This window comes from Ricinus communis, chromosome 3 (genome assembly GCF_019578655.1).
Source record: "Ricinus communis isolate WT05 ecotype wild-type chromosome 3, ASM1957865v1, whole genome shotgun sequence".
NCBI classification, from domain to species: Eukaryota; Viridiplantae; Streptophyta; class Magnoliopsida; order Malpighiales; family Euphorbiaceae; genus Ricinus; species Ricinus communis.
This window is the reverse complement of record NC_063258.1, coordinates 29,086,231-29,095,754: the sequence shown is the minus strand read 5'-3', so window position 1 is coordinate 29,095,754 and position 9,524 is coordinate 29,086,231. Positions and strand designations below refer to the sequence as shown.

At 31.2% G+C, this 9,524-nt stretch overlaps 1 protein-coding gene across 2 annotated transcripts; it reads right to left on the bottom strand.

Moving 5' to 3' along the window:
• Positions 1-694: 694 nt before the first annotated feature.
• LOC8259065 lies at positions 695-3,694 on the bottom strand. 2 transcript variants are annotated; one of them, XM_048372452.1, is made up of 8 exons: positions 3,396-3,694; positions 2,981-3,292; positions 2,641-2,734; positions 2,108-2,226; positions 1,912-2,019; positions 1,620-1,715; positions 1,469-1,529; positions 695-1,078 (listed from the first exon to the last, which is right to left on the bottom strand). In XM_048372452.1, the coding sequence occupies exons 2-7, from the start codon at positions 3,290-3,292 to the stop codon at positions 1,470-1,472; spliced, it is 789 nt and encodes a 262-aa protein (XP_048228409.1). In that variant the 5' UTR covers positions 3,396-3,694; the 3' UTR covers positions 695-1,078; position 1,469. The 2 variants fall into 2 exon arrangements, with proteins under 2 accessions (XP_048228409.1, XP_015572914.1); XM_015717428.3 differs by having other exon boundaries at positions 3,401-3,691.
• Between the last annotated feature and the right edge of the window lie 5,830 nt (positions 3,695-9,524).

The following is a 9,524-nucleotide window of genomic DNA, read 5'->3' as shown; positions in this document are numbered from 1 at the left end:
TATTATGATTTGTATATCAACTTTTCTAGAGACAGTCAGTCCACTTTCATTGCTAATGACGTTAGGGTTTAATGGTTGGGCCATTTTTAATTAAGACATTCACCTTTCAATCTCAAAATATATATAAAACCATCATTTTGATGGGTTAAGCCTTTAAACAAAAGAGCAAGAAATCTATAGCCCAACCTGAACTCAAGCCCTCACAACAGAAAAAAAAACAAAACAAAAACCAAGTTACTCTTTAGGACATTGCCTTGATCATGGTTATGGCTCACCGTGAATCATCTCACATGCAAATAGATGATAGATCCCGCTACCCATTTGCATGGTGGGTCTCACCCCTTTTCTTTATATTTAAAAAAAATATATATCCATATTTTTTAATTTTTTATTAAAAACATGGTGTATTTGTTTTTTCTACTGGGTAAAAATATAATTCTTTTTATTTTATTTTTAGAAATATTAATTTTTTTATTTTTCTTTGATTGCTTTTTGTCAAAACAATAAAAAGAAATTAAAAAACTACACCGCATTTTTATAAAAGACAGTATTTTTTTAAAAAAAAAAATTTACCGATAAATTTTTTTTTTTGTTGATTTTAGGATATTTTTTTAAAACCTCCTATTATTTTTAAACATTCAACTGATACTTCATTATTGTAGGAGGGGTAGATACCCAAGAAGGGCCTGTGAGATGATCCAATTCATAAGCATAAAATTCTTAAGAAATTGTGAGTGGAACTAACATGCTAAGGGAGTTTGGAGACAGGAACCAGAAGGCCATAGTCAAGCACTGAAGTGAAATTATGAGCCAGCACGACAGACAAAACCAACGTAATGGATGAAACAATCTATAGTGGTGAATACAGCCAGCTCTGATCTCCAAAGAATTAAATTCAGATGAGTGCAACACGCCTCACTTTAACTTAAAACTTGTTAACGCACACCACCACATAAAGTGATCATATCACGCTTGGAATGGCAACCCAAGAAGAATGAATATGTCTAGTCCATTGCAGCTTCAGAAAAATTGCCTTGTTCTGTTTATGTGCCTCAGCATGGTATCCTGCATAACAGACCTGCATTTGCATTTGCATTAGCATGCAGTAGCTACCTATTTATCTTCCAAGTCCAATGCTTCAATTCATCTCAACCACTTGCGGATTTGTATGAACTAATCCTAGCCTTCTTAAGATCACTTGCTAAAACCATTCGCCTAATGAACTTCTAGTATGACTGCCTCCTAAAAGGATCAAGATTCAAGCAGTGGCAAGTAGCCATATATAGTCGTCAACCTAAATAGGTAAAACTACAGCAATGTTTTGTGAACTGTTTAGATTCTGATACCTATGGCCTATTGGTTACTGACATTAAAAAACAAAATCACCTAAAATTTGAAGAATATGCCCAGTCGAACAGATAAACAAGTCAAAGTATCACCATTTCAACCTGCTACTTGGTTCACTAACCTTAACCCATGAGTTCCGATGATTGGGAGTGGTGTTTCTCCTCAATTAAAGTTTGAACCCTCTGCAACATAACTTCAGAGAATTAGTCTATAACAACAGAGATTAGAACCATTGATGCAGAACAAATACATAGAATTTATTTCAACTTTACCTTCACAGAGTTTCCAACTTCCTCTAGTTTTTGTAGTAGTACCAGGTCCCCTGAACCAGGAATTAAATCATGCCTCTGAGGTTTCATTGGGGACATCTGCAACAGGAGAGAGAAAGAATTATGCTTAAAAGTTCACAAGTTAAGAACCCCACCAAGAAGAAGTTTCGTGTATGACCATGTTTATCACTGAAAATTCTTAATCATACTGATTTACATTAAAGAAATTAAATAGCATGTTAAGCCCTTCTTTCTGGCATTAGCAGAAAGCAGTAGCTGAAGTAATTTGGCATACCCAAGGAGACGAAGAATGGCCTAGCCTCAAACTGGGAATGTCTTCAATTGTGGAGACTTGTCTAGATACAATCTCACTTTTAATATGTGATAACTGTGTCAAGACCGCCTGAAGAGGAATTAGGGAGCATAAGAAGTCGAAATTCCTTCCCTCTTAAAATAATTTATTGCAACTACTATATAATAATATATAGTACCTTCTTGAAAGCTCTTGGATTTGCAATCCCTTGAATTTGAACATCATCACTAGGTGGCCTTCTTACACCAGCATTCTCAATTCTCACAGAGTAGACACCAAAAAGAGACTGCAAATATCCTGACAGCAGTTGGACAACTTCTTAAGCTTTAAGAAGATTGAAATAATGGCAAAGCATAGAAATGAACTATCCATCATAATTTAAGGAGCCCTGGAAAACAACGGTTTTACCCTGAACCTTAAAGCTAATGAAATGGTAGAATATAGAGCATGGCGAAGTCAATCTTATCAAGAAAATATTCTTGCATGTTTCAACTCATCCAATGTCCTACTTGGAAAATTGGAAGTATTATAACTTGATTATATATGATCCAACTTGTGCATTACACTTATGATCACAGCGGAAAAAGAAAAAGAAAAAGATTTAGCCATTACATCATCTCTCCTATAATTATCCAAAATACAGAAAAGAAGACAAATCAAATATCCAAACACTAGTGTGAGGCTAACGAGTTTTACTAGCATAGGAAGTACCTTGTTCAATTATGATGTCAGCAACTGAAGGTAACAAAACATGCTTCTCTTTATGTAACACCCCAAAACATGGAAATGCAACTGGTTTCGTAACCTGAACTAAAAAGAAACAAAGCATCAACTAATGCAACTAACTGCACATTACAACATGTATAGACCATAGTTGTACTTGTAATTGAAATCCAAATAACTACATTAAACATGCATCCAGCCATCCATCTTTCCGAATTCACTTTATACCAACAAAACCAATGAACCCATTCTACATTTTTCAATAAAAAGCTAGCAAAGCCAAGTAAAAGAAGAAAAGAAAAAAAAAATAGATGGACAAATTGATTACTTTGTAAACAATGGCATTAGGAGTGAGAAAGAGCTTCCTCGATTGAATATCTTTCCTTAAAATATATCTCCTGACTGGCAAATAGAGAAGCATAAACAACCCCATTCCCCAAGCTAATATTAGAAGCAAAGAGTAGATAACCCATTGAGCTGTTTGATACTTGACAAATTTCTCTTCCATTTCTCGGAACGACGCCGTATACAGCACAGTGTCATCATCAGTTCCTTCGCTTTTTTCATTACCACCACATGATTCTGATAATAAACCCCTTTCTAAGTTATCAATTTCCGCAACTTCGTCTACAGTTCCCATCTGAATATTCCACAATAATTGAAATAAATAAAAATCATTCCGTTAATAAACCAAAATGAGAACTTTAAGAAAGAAAAAGAAAAGAAATGGGCTCTAGAGAAACCTTACAGATTGATCAGAAAAGAGTCTTCTTTTAACTGGAGTAGCCAGAGCTCCGAATTTTGGTGAGCAAGTTGGTGACTTGGTGCTAAGAGAAATGAGTTTCGCGGCTGGCTTTTCCTTCGTTGGAATAGGCAACGGCCAGTTATATCTGATCTATGTAATCAAGGCCATTCATTTTGAGTTGAAAGTTTGACTGTCGCTGATTATGATGGAGATGGACAGTCCAAAGCCCAGTTGATAGTTGTTACTTTTTCTTTTATCTTTTTACCTTCTTTTCTTGAAAGAAATTTTTAGTTTTTTTTTTCTTTTAGTTGTATGAAACTATGAACGTTAAGATTTGAACGGTGGTTAGGGTTTTTTTTAGTTACAAATGATGGAAAAGTCTGAAACTTGAAGTTTAAATTGAAATATTTATCTATTTAATGGTGGTTCGATTCATGCCCTCAACAAGTATGTAATTATTGATTCCCCAAAGTTAATAAGTTCTTTCTTTCTTATTTAAGAGAAAATATTAAAAGAATTTGGTGAATTTTACAGTGGTGACTTTTAATATCTTTATGTATATATTAATTGAAAAATTATAAAATTTGAATTAAGTTTATATTAAATATTTTAATATTTAATTTTTAAACATTTTACATACTAAGTATTTTTATGTAAATTTCTTAAGAAAATAACTTTTTATTAAATTAATCTAGAATTTATAATTTTACATTCAATATAATATAAAAGTATTAAAAGTTATTGTAAACTATGGTATTTTAAAATTATTTAAAAAAAAAATTATCAATGAAATATCAATTATTAGGGCAATTGTCTTTGACTTCCAGTTAAATTTTAGAATAAAATGGAGCAGTTTCAATTCTTTTTATTTAATCTCTTTGTTTTAGTTTCATTTCATTTCAAAGTTGTTATCTGAATTTATGGGCTAATTTTGTCTAACCATAGCATAAAATCTACTATTATTCCATCTATTCGCAGCGTTTTGATTGACATAGGATGATTCAATGCAACTGCTCAGGATCTGGTAACAAATTGAGGCATTGACAACTTCAACATACCCACTTATATGACTAATTCAAATTCAAACAGTTTTTTCTTTTCTTCGCCAAAAGGTAAGCTTCATTCACATTAAGAAACTGTTACATACTATTAAGCCACGTATATTGAGCATGCAGGTTTGAGCAAAAATGCTCATACCTCTAGGGCTTTACATGCCATCTCAATGGCAGCCTCATTACATAATCTTGGAACGGCAACAAAATAAAAACATTCTAATGTTTGTGCTAATAGGCAGGCTTCTTCGACAAGGTCTGCACACCAGTAGGAAGCTGAACTCTACCGTTTGCTCCGTCAATATTGATTTGAGCGTCTCCTTCAAAAACAAAATAATGAAAACCTCTGTCAAGAGCAAGTTGTACCGCTTTTCTATGTGCCAAGCTTTCTTTCTAGTAGGTCAGGTCGGTGGAGGAAAGCAATCCGTTTCAATATAAGACATTTATATTTCTCGATCAAATTCAAACAGTTGACAGATTATCTTTGAAATTGGATGGTGAATTTTATTTTAGCTAATTGCTTGTAAAGCTGTACATATATGGACTTTATATTTCTGAATCAGAGACCAATCAAGGAGACATGCTGACTGATGAAGAGTCAGGATTTCATAGACGCATGGGTATGAGCACCGCTATCATTCCTTGAATTCTTACATTCTGCATTTTTGGCAGCACAGATCGATTCTTAGAAACAAATGCTATCTTGAATACAACTCCAGGATTTTATAAATTTCTCTATCTAGAACTTTTAAGAGGACTCGCCTAGTTTTAAACTTTTGGCTTATTATATTATGAGATGAGCACCGTTAGCATACTGACAGAGTGTTTGGTTCATACAATAATTGTCTTTTATTTAACAGTTATATTAAAATATTTTATAAACATTAGTTGATAGCTGCTTAGTTTTAATCACATGCTGATTGTATCAACTATACTTTTAAATTTTTTTTATCAGTTGATAATTGATTTAACTTATTTATTAATTTATTTGGACACTATTATTTTTAATAAAATTTTAAATTGATATCGTATAATTAAATTTTTATATTTTATAACAAATAATTATTATTTTGAAATAATTTCTAATGGTTATATAATTATAATATTAATAATTAGGGCATTTAAAATTAAAGATTTTATTTAAATTTTTTACTTTATAAATATTTTTAATAATAAATATAATTAAATTAAAAGAATTATAATATTTTTAATTATTATAAATTTTTTATTAATTTATATTTTTAATGGTTGATAGTTGATAATTAATAAATTAATCTGTTTGATAAAATTTTATTAGTATCGATGTTAGGATGCTAAACGACCGATATTTTATTAGCTCCGATTTGATCGCCAAATCAAATAGTGTCTAGATCAATAACAAAATTTCTGAAATCGTTAGGCTGAAACGTTGGCTTTAACATAGCAGGAAACGTTGGCAATCACGCAGAAAAGGTAGAAGATACAAATGGGCCACTACCCACCAGGTTTAGCTAGGCTTCAATTGTTGTCTTTCAACTGTTTGTGCCTGTAAAGTTTGGGCCTCATATTAATGGCGGACATATCCAACTGATTTCTTATAATTTCTCTTTCTTCAATATTTTGTTTTATTTTTGGAAGGTTAACCCTGAATTGATTAAGAATAAACATCAATAACTGCAGCTTCCTTTCTGGCTTCATTGGAGACAAATACCTGCTCAGTAGCTACTAAAGCTCGACTCAACGAAAATGGAGAAGTCACACTAAAACAACACATTCATCGGAAAAGGATGACATGGTTTTTGGGATTTGGTTAGCAATAAAGAGGAGTGATGTCAAGTACAAGACAGCCTAGATAGGTTATTATTTTACGCGGTATGAACAAAGTCCCCTGTCCCATTGTTAGTTGGGAAACCTTTTCTTGTCCACATGAACATACATAGGTTGGTTTTTGATGGATGAGGACTTGGCTGGCAGCTCATGACCACTTCACATTTCTGTTAGGTGACTCTTCTTGCATTATATACATCCAATCTAATCCAACCCTATGTTCACAAATATCATTCCCTGAGGAAGCACACAGCCACTCCACAAGGATGGAGCCATGTCTGTGTTGGAGCCGGACACAACCCAGTCATCATTTGTTTGAATATGAGGTCATACATATATGTGAAAAATAATTCATTATTCTTTTTAAATTTAATACGACACCGACATCATCAATATATTATATAACCGAATTACATTTTCAGTTATTTTATTTGGGATAATTACTTCATGTAACATATTATGTACTCTTTGCCAACATTTTTGCTTATTTTTGAATTCCTTTATATATATTAAGGGTATTTTAGTGCAACCAATAACTTTAAAATGTGTTATTCTTATATATCTGGCTTAATATATATGTTAAATTTTATTGTATGTGAAAAAATTAAATAGAGTTATAGTACAACTCATTTTTATTTTTTCGTAAGAACATTCAACATAACTAGATATAACGTATTTTGTATCAAGTTTCTCTTAATGACATGATTCTTATGTGTTTAAGTAATTTTATACATAGTTCGAATAATTTTATCTCCAAATGAATCTAATGCTTAATTTATACATTTATATCGTGCTACCGTGTTTAAAAATATATAATCATATTTATTTATAGATTTTACAAACTTGATTACATAATATGTTACATTTTTAACTATAATTTATACAATAATCAAAATTTTAAACTATAAAGGCAATTTTTGTCTATAGTTTAATATGCATCCATAGATATACAACAGTAAATTTAGTTATACTAATATTGTAGAAAAATCTACATGTTGCTTTAATTTTAAATAAGTAGCACATATTACATATACTAAATGTACAAGACTGCAATGAATAAAAAAAAATAGTTATGATGAGTATTTTATATTTTATCAATTGTATAATAATTATTTAAATTAATAAATAATATATATTTATTATTTATCAGTTTGATATATAAGCAGATAAAAAAATTTGTATAACATATAGTATGATGCATTTAAGGCAGGCAAGAAAAAATATAATATTGTAACTACTAGGCCTATAATATAATTAGTCATTACATGATATGAAGAGAAAATCTATGGTGCAATCCAATTGACCTAAGCAAGAAAATCAAATGCCCCACCAAAACCGAACGGAGAAGGGAGTGATAGCGTGAAAACAACAGAATTGAGAAGGAAGTCAAACCTAATTTTTGGCTGTAGAGTCAAAATCAAAAGCACATGGTGTGCATGGAGTGGGACCCGACCCTTTTTTATTTATTTTTCTTCTCAATCCTATTTCTATCTATCACTGCACGTTGACATGTGGACGACCATCGACGCAATCATGAGGCTTATATACCCCCCACGTCAGGTGATTACTCCTCTCGTTGGGTTCTGTTTTGGGCCCACGTTTTGTGATATACTTAGCCTTCTCCCTATGTATCTCTATTGGCCCAGCATCTTCTCCTTCGTTTGGGCCCACTTCAAGTCCCAGCTGTCGGGAAAATCCCTTTCTCTCATTTTTTCTCTCTTTCTTTCGTGCTGACTTTCATATTGATTCTTATTTTCCTTTCAAGAGATTAAGATTTTTTTTTTATTTATTGAAGATCCAATTGAATACAAATAGATTATATAGCATAAATTACTCAATTCTTTTACTCACTACAAGAATAAAAGTTCTTTATTATTACCTGTAAATAAAGACAAAAATACTCGAACTTGAAATTTTTTAAATTTCGTCGGTAAAAAATAAAAGCAATCAAGAAATAAATATTTTTAATTATTTTTATATTATTATTTAAAAATTGTAAGAACTAGAAAAATACGACAATATTTGAATTTTCATGTAGAAGACTTAAGAGGATGGCTTCATTGCATGAGTGGTTGGATGGAGTAATGTCTTATGTTGAAGAAGTTCATGCCGAGCTTTTTGGTTACAAGATTGTAGGCAGAATTAGAACGTTATCCTTTTAGGGAGAATGTTGAAGCATTCTTTTGGTAATTATTAGGCATGATATATGGAGTTGACCCTTGATCATACAACTTAGTTAAGGTGGACTTTTTACATCATGATTGTTAAGCAATGTAATTTGTCGTCCACTGTAAGTTTAGTTTGGTAATTAACTAGAAATTACTCAAGTATTTTCGGGTTCCTTAATGATGACAAAATGAGTATGTTGTTAGTAAAGTAAAGACCGTATCATTATTACTAGATTAAATTTATTTATTTAAAAAAAAAAGATTTAAATAGAAAACAGATTTTTGGCTATAAATGTTGTTGTTTGTTGTCCATTTCTTGTAATTTGTTCACTGAATATGCCTTCAATGGTCCATATAGTATTATTAATGCAATAAATAAGAGATGCTTTCAAGGTAGATGCAATTGTAATATTCAAAACTCATTTTTAGCTGGCTCTTCTTTCTTCTTTTTTTTTTTTCCTATTTTTTTCCAAGCCTTATATTATACGTATTAAGACATCTTGTATTACTTGGAAGTTGACCGTATGCACAAATATATATATATATATATATATATATATATTATTAAGGGTGAGAATGGAAACAATGATGTTATAAATATTATTTAAATGTCACAAAATAACTCAAACAGTAAGCCACATTCTTGTTTGTAAACATCTTACTGTTTTAGCCAGTGGGGTGTCCCCATTTGCTTCTCCTGATTTGAAATGTACTTTCTATTATTTTTTTTATGGCTCATAAATTAGATCACCGAATTGTTTTTCTTTTTCTTTCTTTCCCCGTCATTTCGTGGGATGTACCTTAAATTACTTCTAAATATACTACAATCAAGTTGGCTTCAGATGGGGTATAAATATGATTTCCTATTAGAGAAAAAGAAGCAAGGGTTTTTGCTCAATTCCAGAGAAGATTAAATGTTAAGTATCTTTGTTGACAATCTTTATTTCTTGTTTTCATTCATTGATTAATGGCTTAGTTAAGGTTAATGATATGCTGCTACACGTCAAGGAATGAGTGCAATAATTCAAGAAATTATTCTTAGTGAAAGCTTAAAAAGAAAATAAAAGAAAAGCTGAAAAGAAAACCCAGAAATAATTAATC